Source organism: Miniopterus schreibersii (genome assembly GCF_964146895.1).
Source record: "Miniopterus schreibersii genome assembly, chromosome: 5".
Lineage (NCBI taxonomy): Eukaryota > Metazoa > Chordata > Mammalia > Chiroptera > Miniopteridae > Miniopterus > Miniopterus schreibersii.
The window spans coordinates 47,063,413-47,079,861 of record NC_138106.1 but is presented as its reverse complement, the minus strand read 5'-3'; the positions used below and the strand labels follow the sequence as shown (position 1 = coordinate 47,079,861).

The 16,449-nt window shown below is 43.4% G+C and overlaps 1 protein-coding gene across 16 annotated transcripts in view; it reads left to right on the top strand.

Annotated features, from left to right (window-relative positions):
• KALRN (kalirin RhoGEF kinase) overlaps positions 1-16,449 on the top strand; it is a gene marked incomplete at its 3' end in the record, with an annotated part of 571,907 nt that overhangs the window by 61,917 nt on the left and 493,541 nt on the right. For 7 of the 16 annotated variants that reach the window (XM_081139135.1, XM_081139137.1, XM_081139142.1 and 4 more), the window contains exon 1: positions 1,766-1,962. The exons of the other annotated variants lie outside the window; for them this stretch is intronic. In XM_081139135.1, coding sequence (XP_080995261.1) covers positions 1,896-1,962 — 67 coding nt within the window. In that variant the 5' untranslated portion in view covers positions 1,766-1,895. Of the gene's footprint in view, positions 1-1,765; positions 1,963-16,449 lie in introns of those variants that run through there. 16 annotated transcript variants of the gene reach the window in all.

Genomic DNA, 16,449 nt, shown 5'->3' with positions numbered 1-16,449 from the left:
TTAAGGTTATAACAAAATAATCTTCACAAAGCCTGAGAGGTAGCTTTCGGGCAGTGGTGTCTGCTCAGTGCCAGTGCTGCTCTTTAAGGAACCACAATACAGTCAGTGGTGGTGCTGGGGCAGGGCAGGCCAGTTAAGACTGTGGCTCTGCTCACTTTCTCCCTCTCCCTCCTGGCTCCTGCCCCTGACATGCCTCCTCCCCAGTCTGAGTCCTGCCAGAATCTGCAGCCTGTTTCATCTTGAAGGTCTAGGCCCCAGGAAGAGCTGATGCTGAGAGAAGTTTGCTTCTGTCAGCTGCCTGGAGGAGACCAGGAGGCCCAGAAAGCCAACTATTAGGACAGTGAGAAGATACATTGTTGGCGTAGTCTGGGCTGAAAGAGAAGTGGTGATGAATGTGTACGTGGCTGCTGTGTCGTTAGGCTTGGGGTACAAGGTTGTCCCAGACCTTGGGTCCCCTTGGGTTTCACTTCTGTGAGCAGGTCTCCTGGCCACCAGGGCACAGTCTCACCATGTGGGTGGGCAATCCACCATGGAATGGGTCCCCAGCAGGGCAAGGACATGATGCCTGTCATCCTTCTTTAGGCCTTAGGCAGTGCCCAGGAACTGAGGCGCCCACAGTCCATTCCTTTCCCTGACATAAAAACAAAACCCTGTTTTTATGGGTGCCCAGACTCATTTGCCTGGCTATTCGTAATGTTAGTCAATACTTGAGCACTTTGAAGTCCAAGGCGCTATATGAGGCACTTTGGGGGACTCAGTGATGGTCACCCAGTAGACCCTATCTTCATGGAGTTTATGGTCAAGTAAAGGAGCAGAGTCCTATGTAAAGGAGAACGTGAAGTGCAGTATAAACGGGAGATGACCAGGGAAGGCTTCCTGGATTCTGTGGCATTTGAGTTAGACATTAGAACATTCAGGAGGATTTGACCATGATGGAGTGTGTGTGTGTGGGGGGGAAGCCGGGCGGGTACACTTTTGGGAGGAAGAGCAGGAGCAGAGGTATGGAGGTAGGAAACCATGGGCTGTATGGATGTGTGGGAACTGGAATCTGGCAAAAGGGAAGGGGGAACAAACACTCGAGTACTCCTATCTACCGAGAGCTATTCCAGAAAGGTTAAATTCTTCCTTTCCTCAGAGCCTCACAAGAGCTCTGTGAGGCAAATGCTGTTCTCTCCAGTTCATAGAGGAGGAAGCTGAGGCTTAGGGGGTTGAAGTAACTTGATTGAAGCCCGATAACTATTAAGTGGTAGCAGGATATGAACCTATAACTGTGATACTCCAGGGCTTATGCTGTCTCCACTATATTAGAGGATCGATCCATGAAGGGATGTAGGGAGAATGGGTCTGTGGCCTTTTTATGGTCACATGGGTCTAGCAGTCTTGGGCAGGGTTTCACAGAGCAAGGCAGTGAGACTCTGGGTTTTCTGGGCTGGCTTTGGAGTCCACGACTTTCCACCCCCTCCCTGTCCTATTAGGGGGGCCACTGGCCTCTGGCGTGGGAGGCAGGGGAAAGCAGGACATCAGGAGATCCTGGAATGAAATTCAAGACTTGACCTTGATTGCGGATTCATTCTAAGACCACCTCTAACCTAAACTCTTTGTGAAAGCCCTCCCTGCCTCCCCTCCCACCTCTGACCTCCCTCCCGTTGGGCCCATGCAGCCTCTGTCTGCACAGGCGGCAGTTTTGTGCTCTTGTTCCTTTGTTGCTGTGAAACGGGCTCCCGGCACAGTCAGCCTCTGTGTGGGTGGACTGGTGGTTGTCTTCGCAGGCAGGCATTTGCTTAGAGCAGGCTGTGTGCAAGCCCCGCGTCAAGAAATTCCGGCCTCCTCAATCAGCGTCCATGGAACTAGACTCTGCTGAGGGGACTGGCTGTGAAGGATGAGTTCGGGGTGGGATGACGGACCGCTTCTGGGATCAGTGGTATCTCTGGTATCTCCGCTTGCTCCGGCTACTGGATCGAGGTATTCCTGAGTGTGTGTGTGTGTGTGTGTGTGTGTGAGAGAGAGAGAGAGAGAGAGAGAGAGACAGACAGACAGACAGACAGACAGACAGAGGAAGATATACATACATAGACACGAGATAAAAACAAAGAAAGACACAGCAGAGAGGTGCGCAGAGAACAAGAAGGGAGAGAAGAGGGAATGATACAGAGGCCAGTAGCCAACCCATGAAAGTAAAGAAAGGCTGTTTTTCTGGGGACATTTGTGACCCAGCTGGGAATCAGGAGCAGGGGGCCATTTGGGGAACATCTGTATATCAGGATCTCATTTCTTGCTCAGTACGATAGTCAAAGACAAGTTAAACCCTGTCTTGCAGGGGTCTCGATAGAACACCTAGAAGTAGTGCAGCAAGGAGAATGGTCCCTGCAGCAAGAAGCTGGGGGGCAAACAGACACAGGCTCACTTCTCAGCTCTGCTGCTCACTGGCTCTGTGAGCCCCGGCTGACTGATGTGACCTTTCTGAGTTTGTTTCCCCATCTGTAAATAGGCATGGAAGACCTATCTACTGGGGTTGTTGTGGAATTGTTATTTAACCCATACCTGTAAAACACACAGCATAATGTCTGGTGCATAGTAGGTGCTTTGTAAGTGTTCTTTTCCTCCTTCTATGCCTCTGAGCATCATCCTTTGTGGGTTATCTGTAGGTAGACAGCCGGTACAGAATTTGCAGTTAGTGGGAAGGGAAGGGAAAGTTTGTTTTATTCCTCAGATTAATCTGACCTTAATACATTCCACCATCAGATACTGATGCAATTTAAATCTCCTGGTCATGTGACACAAATCCAGACATTGCATTATAAGGAAAAGCCATTGTTAACTGGATTTTGTAATTGGTTTTTAAAAAATGTTCAGTGTTATTTTTAAAAGCTATGGCTCCTTTAAGAGGTTTTGACAAAAATGAGATCAACCCCCTGACGGAAAAGATGGTGCTGGGGAAGCCCTGCTGCATCCCCTAGTCTGTATTGATCTCCATCGGGAACAGTCTTAGGTGTGCCAGGAGGTCAATACCAGGTGGAAGCAGAAAACTGCACAGAGCAGGGCTCTTATCTAGGAGAAATCAAAGATGGAGGAAACCAAACCAGCACATGTGAAAAGCAGACTCTCACTAGCATTGAGAAACAGGCCCGTGGGAGCCCTGACTTGAGATGAGATGAGAATGTTAGGAAGAGAGCCAGAACTTCTAACTGGTGGAAATCATAGCCCCAGGAAAGGGGAATGAGACCACAGGTGTGAATCCCCCTTATCTGTGTGACCTCAGGCAAGTTGCTTAACCTCTCTGTGCCTCCTTTCTTTCATTATAAAAGGGGATGATGATGATAATAGTAGCACCAACTCAGAGGGTTGCTATAGGGTTTCAGTGAAATACTTATTCTAGTGCCTGGCATGAAGAAAGTGCCCCTTAAATGTTAGTTTTCATTACCAAGACAGTTAATTTTTACTCTCTCACTAACATCTTAGGAAAGAAGAACAGGTGGTATGTAATCACCAGGAGCTGAGAAAAGTCCAATTAAGAATTGTTAGAAGCTTAGAGACAATGTACACTTAACACAAATTAAAACAAGATTCCAACTAACATACGATGCTAATTATAAGAAGAAACTACATGTTAATGTAAGCTATACTACCAATAATTAAGTTTTATTTTTTAGAAAATGCTTGAATCCATGAGTTGCAAACCAAGGTTTTGGCTCCATTACTTTTTCAGGACCCTTGAATAAATGATTTACTCTTAAACTGACCCTCAGTTTGTTAAACTGAAAAATGGGAATATTAACAACAATTCCTATATTATAGAATTTTTGGGAAATTGTGTAGTGCATGTAAAAGTGTCAGGCATTCTTAGAAATGTCAGGTTAGTGAATTTGTGGATTAAAGGATTAATCTGTCTCCTTGATAGCAAAAGTTGGTTGCCAGAATTGTGTGTTCTTCCATGCATGTTTTGTCATCATGTGTGGCTGAAACTGGAAAGCTTATGGTCTTTCATAAACAGAGTCTCTATGGTTTTCTTTAATGTGAGCCTTTAGACTAGCAGCTTCTGTGTAGGGCAACTTATTTCCAGGCTTTTGGGGGCTTCTGCCGAGCTGTCCACCCCCCTACCCCCATCCCATTCAGTGCAGGCCCTCTTTAGCCCCACCCATTCCTTAGATCTAGTGTTGACTATAGTGCCCAGTTCTGGTTAATGGGTATCACATTATTACACATGTACATGTGTGTACACCCACATCCATGTTTAAGCAGAAGTTTTGGATATAGCAACTTCCCTCTAGTAACTAATGTTAGCTAACATTCTGTAGACAATGGCATACTTTACCATGGCATGCTAGACTGAGCTAGCTCACGGGAGCTGCTCAATAAATACTTGTTGAACCTGTCCTTCTGGGCAGTGAACAAAATTCTCTTAAATCTCTCATGTAACAGAATTTAGCTCCCTTCAACTGTTTTAGGATTTTATGTTATTTCACCCTGGCATTGTCATGCCTCCTGTCATCTTGAAAGTAACAGGCCTCAAGAAAGTGAGGATGGAATAAGAAATGAGAAGTGGGAAATGATGAGTTTAGCCCAGGAAACTGAAATAATCGACAAGCTGTGTGCCAGCCTGAGTCATTCTCTTGGCTGTGACTGGGGGATAAATGAATCTGTGATTTGACACACCTAGGAAAAGGGAGAAGCATTAGAACACATCTTAGAGCAGAAATAAACTTTACAAAAAGATGACAGTGTATGCTTGGTGATTGCAGACCAATCTTTTGTCTCCCCCGTCTTTGTTCATTATGGGAAAGGATTTTAAAAAATCAAAGGGATTGTTTTCTAGAGCTGTACTTAACTATATGTAAGGATTTATATGATAATGAACTGCCAGCTTGCTTAGGAACATGATTATTTTGATGATTTATTTCATTAATAGCAGATGCTGTTTTTACAGTGTTTGTTGCTGGGTGTTTGTCACTCTGCTGATTGTGTTCTCTGCCTACAGACCGTGACTAAGGAGACGGTTCCTATGGTGGGGATTGTCCATTGAAAGAAAGGAGCTCATACAGATATGAAACATGAGTGGTACATGAGAGAAGAGAAGTAGCATTGCTTTTTGTTGTTGAGTTTTGGTGTATCCATGGGAACCTGACAAGTGAGGTGGAGGTTTATATTCCTTTGTTTACATGTTTTTTTGGGTTTTTTTGTAGTGAAAAAGGAAGAGTGAAAATATTGATGCTCTTTATTCATAAAGCCTCGGGCAGTGTTTTCCAGGGTGTGGGAACGTCCACCATTGGTAGTACTGAGATGATGTTTAGGCCATTTATAGGAATTGCTGGAGGTCCTCTTGCTGGTCACTACCTGACACTGTTCGAAGGACAATCCAACCTGCCTGGTGTCTGCTTCTGCTGAGCTGTCCACCTCCCTACCCCCATCCCATTCAGTGCAGGCCCTCCTTAGCCCCACCCATCCCTCAGATCTCCCCTCATTCCCACCTCTTTGCTTCTCTTTTACCTTTTCACCACCCCTGCCTGGGTCTCACTCTGCCCTGCCTTTCTCTCTGGTCCCAGATCGCGGCCTCCTCCAGCCTCCCTGTTCCTTCAGCCTGTTCTCTCCTTCCACCCCTAGGGCTCCTTTAAAGGCATAGCTCCATGCCACCTGTTGCCCCATCCCCTGGCATTCCTCTATCATTCCCTAACCCATTGCCAAGCCTCCATCTCTTCTCACCCCTATGCCTGGGCCAGCTTTGCCATGTGGATCCTGGGTTTCCCACCCTGGGCCTGCCCCTTCCTGACTTCCCTGCCTTCTAACTGAGTGTTTTTCCTCCCAGGAGCCACTGTCTTCTCTTCTTGTGCTCCTACCTTTTTATGTGACCTTGCCATCATCCCCAGTCTACTAGTTTATTTTTAAAATAAATTTAAGTGAAAAATGGAGTTGATTTAAAACATTATAAAGGAAATAACTGCAGGAGGTATGTGGATATGGTGAAATGGGGACAGAAATAAAAAAACGACTGTGGAAAACTTAAATGATATGTTGAATTTACAACATAGGCTGCTAATTTCTTTTTGGCCCTTGGTCTACATTCCTGTAGCTACCACAAAGTGCTTTGGATTCTGGATCAGAAACCACTGGTTCTTATCCCTTGATGTACATTAGAATCATCTGGGAGGTCTTAGCACAATGTCCAGTTCCTCCCTCCTCACGTCGCCCAGCCAATTAAATTAGAATTGCTGGAAAGGAGGCTGGACACTCGCATGTTTAAAGAGCTCTGGAGGTGATTCTAATAGCAGTCAGGGCTGAGAAGTGCTCATTGCCATCCTTTAATATGGATGTCAGAGAGTAGAGGAAAAATAATTCTTCAGCAAAATAACAAAATAAATGAGAAAAATCAGTCACTGTATGGGAATAGTAAACATGGGAATGAATAAGGAACAAAATTTAAAAACATAATCCTTTGGCTATAATTCATGCAACTTTCTTCAGAAACTTCAACTATAACCATTTTCTATCACTACCTAACTTTTCTTTATATTCCCAGGAAAAAAATTTACCTGTGTCCCAGGATGTTGTTTGACTCCAGCTTGCTTTGGGTTTGTCACTCTCTGTTCTGGCTCTGGCTTCCTAGGGCTCTGGAGATTGAGATGGCAGTTTGTCACTGCAGATGTCAAAAAACAACAAAACAGCTTTCTTTACTTGCTTAGTGTAACTCCAATAGGTGGTTACTGCCCGTGTTCAGCTACAATTAGAGAAAGAAAAATCCCTTCTCCCTTCTGGATAGATGGGCAGGGAGGACAGTGACTTCCCTCAAGCCTTCATGGTGTTTGTTGGGTTCTTCTTCAGCTAGGAGTCCACTCGTGTTTCTTAGTGAAGTTCACCTCTCCCTGCGTGGCCATTCTCTGTGCCTCAACCTTCAAATCACCCAAACATTCTAATCCAAGCATTGACTCTGCCCAGGGTCAGTGCAGGGTCAGGAGGCAGCTGGCCTTCACGGCCACAGCTCTCAGAGCACCCTGATCTTTTGTCTCTTCCTTCCAATGCATATGGCCTTATTCTTGGCCCCTGGTTTCCTGTCACTGACAGATGCCCTGTCTGGCTTACCTGCTGCTCAGCTCTGGCTCTCACTTGGTATTGTGACTTGGTATTTTTGGGTCAGACTTGGTATTTCTGCTTAGTCCATTTTAGGCCAGTTCCTGGCCTGCCACGGACTCCCTGGCTGGATACTCACCTGGGTTTGGCTTGTCTTGCTCTTGTTAGCTGTTGCTTATATGTGCCCAGCATGATGTGTGGGTTCTTTGGGCCAGCCTTTATGACTTGTTCCTCTCCTCCTATGGTTCAGTAGGAAAAAATAAAGAAAAGCGTGCAGCATGTGTATGAAAAGTGCATAGGATGGCTCTCTTGTGCTGGGAATCTCCTAATTAGAGGAAGTTAAGTTGTAATTACCTTCCCATTTGAACTGAATATTCATATAATACATAAAGAAGTTACTTTAACTTAGCTTTTTAAGTCACAAATAGGTATCTCTTATAGTTATTTAATTGACTTTTTGCACAAGGCTACTTTCCTAAAGGAACCAGGCTTCTTGTCCAATAAGCAGTTTGAACACAGCTTAAAACACTGTCCCAGAACAAATTTCCTGTTGCTCTACATGAGAGTCTCCCCAGCAACCTTCCTATTTTCTGTGCTTCCACTTGAAATGCCCAAAGTCTCCCCTTCCAGTTAATCCACATCCTTCCCCTTCCATACTTCAAAACCCATGTCTTCCAGAAAAAGCTCCCCTGATAATCATATTGGTTCTGTTCAGAGACATGTGGGCACTTTGGTGCAAGTCTGGTGTCCATGATTCTATGCTCCTGTGGGTAGTAATAGGACACACCTTGTGGGGTTGTTGTGAGCATTGAAGGAGTTAATAGTGTCTGGAACAGGTAAGTGCTCAGTAAGTGTGTGCTGTCCTCCGAGATATCTGTTACTTTTAGGAGCTTAGTTGCTTCTAGAGGGTCCTTTCCCTCCATTGAAAGTAGAGCTTCCCTGAGGGCAGGTTCTTTCCCACCATCCCTTTGTATTCTCACCCAGATATCTAGTTCAACGTTGCATTCTAATAGGAAAACCAGTGCATAACTTTGGCTAACAGAGTGTCTGACTCTCCAGGGAATGAAGAAAAGGTACTGATTATCATTGAATTGTTAAGGAAGAAAAAAAAAAAAGATTACTGTAATGATTTGACAATTCCAATATCTTATCCCTTTTGTCCTCAGTATGTCTCTGTGAGATAGGTTACTTTAGTTCCCATTTCACAGATAGAAAACAGGTTTTAAACACTGTACTAAAGTCACAGAGCTGCTAGGAGAAGAGTCAGTCTGGGACCCCCGACTCCATCTGGGATAAGTGCTCTCCTATACCTTCTGCCATACAGGTGGGGAGATCCCCATCCTTCTCTCTCCAGCATGCATGTTATACTGGGGTGTCTGCCCATCTCCCCTGTCAGCGCAGAGTAGAGCATATCACTGGGGTGTCTTGTCTGTGGTGTGAGATCACTAGACAAGATATATCTAGGCCAAGTCCTGGGGGAGGACACCGATAGCTGCTCTGTGAGGTCCTGGTGTGGTGTTTCCATCCAGTGGGCTGGAGGTTACTGTGATGTGAGAACAGTAAAGCAGCACTTTCCTGGATGTGGTGTGGCATATTCAGCAATTGCTCAGATCCAAGGGGCAGTGGGGCAGCTATGTGCCTGGATGGACAGAAAGACAGGTAGATTCTAGTGTGAGTGATGGATTTGCTCTTCATCTTGTGGATGGAGGTGGCTTGATATCAAAGAAATTGTTAATGCAATGGTGTTATCATTAGTGGCAGTAGTAATAGTATCCACTAAGGGCCCAGGCATAGCAAGGAGTTTTTAGGGGTAGGAAGTAGGATTCCTGCCTTCAGGGAGCTCACAATTCAAACTCCTAAAAGATCAAGAACTAACAGTAACTTCTCTGAGTCTTTTTGGCCCCTTTATCAAATGATGGATTACTTATAAGGATTCCTTCTAGTTTCATGGTTCTATGTGGACAATTCCTGCAAAATAATACACCTACAACACCTATGGTATATCTGTGTAACCCCACAAGGTATTATTTCATGTTGAATTGCTAAATGAGTGCAATGAATTCACAAGAGGGATAAATATTTGGGTCTGAGTGAAGGAGGGAATGCTCACTCATTCAACAAATATCTTCTAAGGACCTACTATATGCTATGCCTTATTCAAGGCTCTGGGAATTCAATGCTGAAGAAGACAGTGTTCTTGTCTTCATGAAGCTTTAGAGTCTACTGAGGGAAATAGACAGTGACAAATAGCACAGTAAGTAATAGAATGGCAGGTAGAATAAAGAATAGAGAACTGAATTAAGCTTTAGTAGTCCTTAATGATGAGAATGGAAGGTGGAGAGTGCAGACTGTCTAGAGTGCCTGCATGGTCAGTTAAGTTTGGAGGGATGCGTTGGGGCCACCTTGTGAAGAGTCTTGCTTGCATGTCAGGCTAAAGGCAAATGATGGCAGGGTAGTAGCATTCAATTTAAAAAATATATCAAGCGATTTCCACATACCAGACAGTAGACTAGGTACTGGGACTACAAAGAAGCATAATGTGATATAACATAGCAGAACCAAAGGCCCAGTTCCTTCATGCAATTGAAGTGTGTCTGTTTCTAGAGAGCAGTTAGGGTAGGAGATGCATGATTTTGAGTCATCTGCCTAAAAGTGATAGTGAAATTGATATTAGCTCAGGGAAGACAGTATAGGAGAAAATGTGACTAGTGTAGACTGATCTTAGAAAGTGTGGGCATGGGGAGACAGAATCAAAGGAATGGGAAGAGTATATCTAAGGGTAGGAGGAGAGCTAGGATGCCATAAATTCATGAGAGTAGAGGAGAAGGGACAGTTAGGGGTCCCCATCTGTAGGGATGTGGGGTGATATTGAGGGGTTTGGTGACAGAAGGCATTGATGACTACTCACAGCATAGTTTCAACATCCTCAATGAGGAGAAACCAGATTGTGGTGGTAGGAGGTGGTGGGGGTGAGGCAGCAGCAAGCACATATTGTTTGTTTGAGGAATATATCAGAAAATGCCAGGTAAAATGGAATGGTGATTGGTGGGACATTAGGGGCAAGTGATGGTTTGTTAAAGAAGGGAGGCCTGAATGTGTCTGAGACTAGGGGAGGAGGCCATGACAGAGAAAACTTTGAAAATGATGAACAGAAATGGATTTATTAATCCATTCAATAAATATACATTGAGTACCATGTTCTAGGCACAGTGCTAGTTGGTGGGTATACAGCATGAATAGGGCATGAAGTTTATATTCTAGTGAATGAGGCAGACAATGCACATGTATAATAAGAGCTTGTGATAAGTGCTGTAAAGTGTAGCCATGACCTGGAAGAGGTAGGGATGGGTTGAATAAAGAGTGCAGATGGAAGTGGTAGACCAGAAGAGGGAGAGTGCTTCCTTTATTGGAAGGAAGGAAGAAAGGGTGCTTAGAGAACTATTTTTAGGTAGAAAAAGGGAAAAAATGAGGAAATGTAAATCAGATGGCTTTTATTTTCTTACGCAAAGGAGTAGGCAGTGTCATGGGCTGAGTGAGGCCTGAGAGGTGGGATACATCAAGACTTTGGATAGGTCCTTACTTGCCTCATTCAAGCCTCCAACAACCTTGTGATGCAGGAGGTGTTATTCGCATTAAATAGGTGAGATAACTGAGGGGACTCAGAGAGGACCCCCATAGACCCATAACTAGGGGCAAGGGGGGAGGTCTGTCACCCGGATAGTCTGCCATTCAGTGGCTCAGAGGGGCCCTTGATGAGTGAGGAACCACGAGCCTGTCAGTGTAATCAAGAGATCAGTTCCTCCCCCTTCCTCTTACACAAAACCCTATGCTGGGCCCTGTGGGAAACCCTTGGAGAGGAAATGACATCTGAGCCTGGACTGTGTTAAAAATGGATAAATCAAGCCATCAGCACGTATTTTCTGTTAAGCACACTGTCCTTGTGAGTATTTGGATTTTTAAGGATTTGAATAGAGCAAGGGAAAAGGGCATTCAGGGTGAAAGAAGATGCAGGGCAAACACAGTAGTGATTCAGAGCATAGGTGTAATCAGAGAAGGCTGGGCTTTATCAGATAAAAGTGAATTTACTGATTGGAGAGATGCTATTGGCTCAAACAAGATCAGTGGTTTGAAGAGATGTTTAACATTTTCTTTGCTTCCATAACTTTACCCCAGCAAAAGAAGAAAACACACAGCTGGAAGACACCTCTCGTTTAAGAGATGAGGAAACTAAGCTCAAAGAGATGACTTTACTTTCCAAAGTCATACAGCTAGTTGTTGGCTGAGCCTACATATGAAACCAGGGCACAAAAACTCCTAGTTGAGGCTTCTATCCATTACATTCCTCCATGGTTTCAACTCAGGTCTGCCCCTTTTACGTGCTCAGCAGCCCTGATGTATCATTGTATGTGGAAGGATGGGCAGACTGGAGATTCATGGGTTTGAAGGGTATCTCGTTTTTTTGGAGTTTTAAGGCTCCAGACAAAATTTCTAAGAAGCCCCAAAAGCAGGATTGTATTTCTTTCTCCATCTTTCCTTGTTATTATCATGAAAAATAAACTGAATAGAGTTGGAAGTGGCACCTCCTGGCTCTCCCAGTCTTTTGCAAATCGCCCTCTAAAGAACCCAGCCCAGGGCAAAGGCAGAGGAGTGACTTCCTTATAAACCCAGTCAAGGAGGAAGAATTGGCATGGGGCTTTTAATCTATGTTCATACCAAATGAAATCTGTTAGATGGGATAATGAGCTCCATATTTTATAGACTATTTTAAGCCTGTCTCAAAATAAAGTAGGAGGCTGGGGTGGAGGAAGGACGTAAGTCTTGGAGACAAAATGCCATGGCTTACTCATCAGTGTTTTCATTTTAATGATCCCAACCCCAGTATAAGTCCCTCAGTGACACTGTAATAGAAACCACATTCCCCCCCGGCTCCCCCCCCCAAAAAAAGTTTCAGGATGAACACAGCCAAATGCTTTGAGGCGTAATTAAGGTTACAAACTCCCATCCCCAGTAATGCACAGACCTTTCACCCCAGGGGGGCTCAACTAGAAACATTATTGTTGGAAAGCAGTTGAAATTATGGAGACATTTCTTCCATTGATCTCTGGCCCACTACAGCTTTTTTTCTGGGCCTTCCCTCCCCTTCCCCTTAACTACTGCCCCATCCCTGGGAAGAAATAAACCCACACATAAATAAATAACCCTGGCATTGACTCCTTCCGTGCCACAGAGAGAGAGAATCTTAGTTAGATGCTGCTGTGTCTGCAGAGGGCTGGGCAGGGCTGGCAGAGGCAGGACACGTGTAGTGTTAAGGGCAGCCAAGAGAGCCTGACAATAGATGTGGGTACTAGGAGGGAGACGTGCACGTGTCATCGGGAGGTATTGGGGGGGGGAGGTGGGAAATGTTTTGCACATTACAGGCTGGAAAATCCACCTCATAGGAATCTTTTGAGGACCTAAGAGAACAAGGTGGCCCCCTTTCTTGTATTTGGATATGATGGGCTGAGATCTCTCTCAGTTTGTGTTTCCTTTGCCTTGACAAGCTTTCTAAATCTGCAAAGATCAAAGTTAAGAAACTTGGCACAGCCAGCTGGATTACATGGGCTTATTTTTTCCCCATGTTAACCACATCTGAACACCTGGAAGATATAAGATAGTGGGAACCCTTAGTGCACGTATACAAACTTACTCTTTGGCCAGTTTCAGACCAATCTTATCCATGAGATAAGGTTCTAGTTAGCACAGAGAACAATGGAAGGACTAGGATATTTGCCCCTGACTGCTTTGATCCCATATTCTCTCCTGATGGTAGTGATTCTGGGATAGAACAAGATGAGACACAGCTAGGCACTCTGCTTGGCTCCTTAGTGATCATATCACTGCTTTGTTTCTCCTCTCACTACACTTATCACCAAAGGAAGTCAGTTCATAATATCACCTTCAAGAAGATGTATTGATGAGTACATTTTTGAGTCATCTATCTAACATCTATTAAATACCTGTCTGAGCCTTAGTTTCCTCATTTGAAAAGATTATGGTAATATCTATCTGTAGTAGTTATAAGAGCCATTTACTAAATATTTCCAGCTTTCTATCTTCCAGTCACATGGTAAGATTGTACTTTCCTATAGCTTTGACCATGTTACTTGCTTTGGTCAATGAAATATGAGCAGAGTTAGGTGTTTCGTTTCTATTTTTTAAAAATTTATTTATTGATTCTAAAGAGACGAAGGGGAAGAGAGAGAGAGAGAAACATCAATGTGAAAGAAACATGAATTGGCTGCCTCCTGCATGTGCCCTGACTGGGAATCAAACTGCCACCTTTTGGTATATAAGACAATGCTCCAACCAATTGAGCCACACCAGCCAGGGCAGGTGTTTCATTTCTAAATGGAAGCTTTAAAAGACGATATACTATTTACTTCATTGCCCTACTGTGTCATGGGTTGTAGAAGTTGTGCTGGCATAGAGCCTCCACTGGCCTCGGACCCTGAGTGACTATGAGCTTAGCCCTCTGTTGAACCATGCTGAATATGTAGGATGAACAAGAAATAATCATCTTTTCTGTTAAACTACTGACATTTCGATGTGGTTTGCAGTCATAGTCTATCAAGCCTGTATTGATTGATATATATTATCTTATAAGGCCTTCTGGGGCATTACATAAAACTGAAGCCTTTATGCAGTGTCTGCCAAATAGTAGACATTCAGTAAATGATAGATACTTTATTTTTGCTATGAAGATAATTTAGGATGCTTTTGGCTGTAGGTAACTGAACCCAAACTCAAAATCACTTAAACAATGAATACTTCTCCTCTCTTCCTGTTTCTTCTGCTTCTCTTAACCAGAAGTTCAGAAGTTAGGTCATTAAATCAGAGGCTCGCCCGGCCGGGCGTGGCTCAGCGGTTGAGCGTCGACCTGGGATCCAGGCGATTGGGGTTCAATTCCCGGTCAGGGCACATGCCCAGGTTGTGGGCTTGATCAATGACTCTCTCATCATTGATGTTTCTATCTCTCTCTCCCTCTCCTTTCCTCTCTCTGAAATCAATAAAGATATATTAAAAAAAAAAAAATCAGAGGCTCAATATTATCACCAGATTCTCTCTTATTAGTCTGGTTGGGTACATTAGATTTCTTATACCTATAGACTGTTGCATTTCATTGGTTTTGGAAAATTCTCAGCAATTATCTCTGCTCTTTTTCTTCTTTTCTTTTGGAATACCAATTGATTGAGATAGAAGTTTCTTGGATTTGAATAAATAAATTTTCAAATTGGTTGAAATTAAAATTTCTCACTGTATTGTCTATATCATTACTTCTACATTTTTCATAATTTTATATCTCCATGATGCATCCTATGTTTTTCTTCTGACTTATCTTCCAGTTTACTGATTCTCTTTTCAGCTGTGTCTAATCTGCATTTAAATTTTTTCATTGCCTTTTTAAAATTGTTTTCTTTTTTTGAGAGAGAGGAAGGGAGAGGGAGAGAGAAAAAAAATATTGATGTGATGTGAACATCAATTGGCTGCCTCCTGCATGCCCCCTACCAGGGATTGAGCATGCAACCCGGGTATGACTAGGAATTAAACTGGCAACCTTTCGATGTATGGGACGATGCCCAACCAACTGAGCCATGCTGGCCTGGGCTGTTCATTGACTTCTTAATTTCAAGTATGTTTCAGTGCTAGAATCTCCAGTTAATTCTTTTTCAAATCACTTAAAAAAAAAAAAATATATATATATATATATCTTTATTGATTTCAGAGAGAAGAAGGAAGAGGGAGAGAGAGAGATAAAAACATCAATGATGAGAGCGTCATTGATCGGCTGCCTCCTTCAAGCCCCCAACTGGGGATCGCGCCTGCAACCCGGCATGTGCCCTGACTGGGAATCGAGCCATGATCTCCTGGATCCTAGGCCAATGCTCAACCGCTGAGCCATGCCCGGCTGGGCTTCAAAACACTTTTAAAGGATGTTTAATTAAAAAATTTAAGCTGTCTTTTATTTCTTTATTGTATTATAATCTCTGATAATTCCAATATCTGAGGTCTTTGTGGTTATGTTTCTGTAGTGTGCTCTTTCTGATGGTTCTTGCTCATGGTGTTTTTTCCCCTTGTGTTGTCTTCAATTGTGTCCTGGTCATTATTTTTGAAAAAGATCTTATGAGAATAATTTGAAGCCTAGAATAGTAACTTTCTCCTGCAATGATGATTTTCTTTTGCCAGAGAGTCCTAGGGATACTACCATGTAGTTGCACTTTAACTGAAGTTGAATGCTTGAGGTTCTTTGGACCCAGATTACAGGTAGCTCTATTTCAAGTTTCCATGAGAGCTGGCTTTTTTCTAGGTTACCTTTACCTTGAGTCTGAATCCCTCCCTGTATGAGGAAGCCCAGCTTAGAATGGGGTATTATTTATCAAACTCTATTCCTTGGTCATGCTCTGAACTTTGATTTATGCCTTCCTTCCCCATACTGGCTGCCAAAAGCACAGTTTAGTTTTGCCACTATTTCTGGCAGATTGGCAGATGCTCTCAGGGTAAAAGCTGCTTTATGTTTTGGGCCAACTTCTTTGGATTTTTACCTTCTTCTAAGTCTTGGCCTAATAATTCTTTGTTATCTTTTTAGCTCTCATATACTTTTAAGAAGACTTAAAAAATTGTCTTCAGTGAAAGGATTGCCCAGACTGCCATTACAAAAAATGGAGATCACAGGACCCCAGTTCTCTGCATCTTCCATTCCTTATAGTTGCAGTATGGCTGCGACAACTCCATGTGTTACATGGAGAACCAACAACCAAAAGAGCCTGTTTTTCATGCATGTAGTCACATAGGTCTTTTTAAGACCAAGAGAACCTTTACTGGTGTCCCTTGGGAGACTTTTCCTCATGTCTCAAAGGACACAATTTCACCACCAATTTTTAAACAAGACACCAGAAAGGGGATTCAGTTTTTCTGACTGGTATAACACAATTACCACTTACCCTGTGGGGCTGGAAGGGTCTCTACCTCCACTGATGCACACAGATGCTTGATTTCTGGACAAAAATCTAGGTTTTATGAGCAAGGAAAAAGGGAGAAAATGGCTCTTGGGCAGGCAACCAACTGTATCTATCATACTCTGTGCCCAGGTGGAGTTAGGGATTAAGAAGTATGGGCATTTTTCTTGCCCTACTTGGGGATGAACTTGCTCCAAATGATGTATAAAAATGTAGAGCCAAACCTTAATGGAAAAGACTCAGAAATATCAGGGTCATGTTCCTTGAAAACATACTTTGTAACTTAAAAACTGTAAAAATTTGAAGGTAGCCTGTGATGAAAATGTAATAAATTTAATCAAAACTATTCAAAAATAAAATGCTATAGTAGAAAAAAATGGCCTTATTGGAAGTTTAT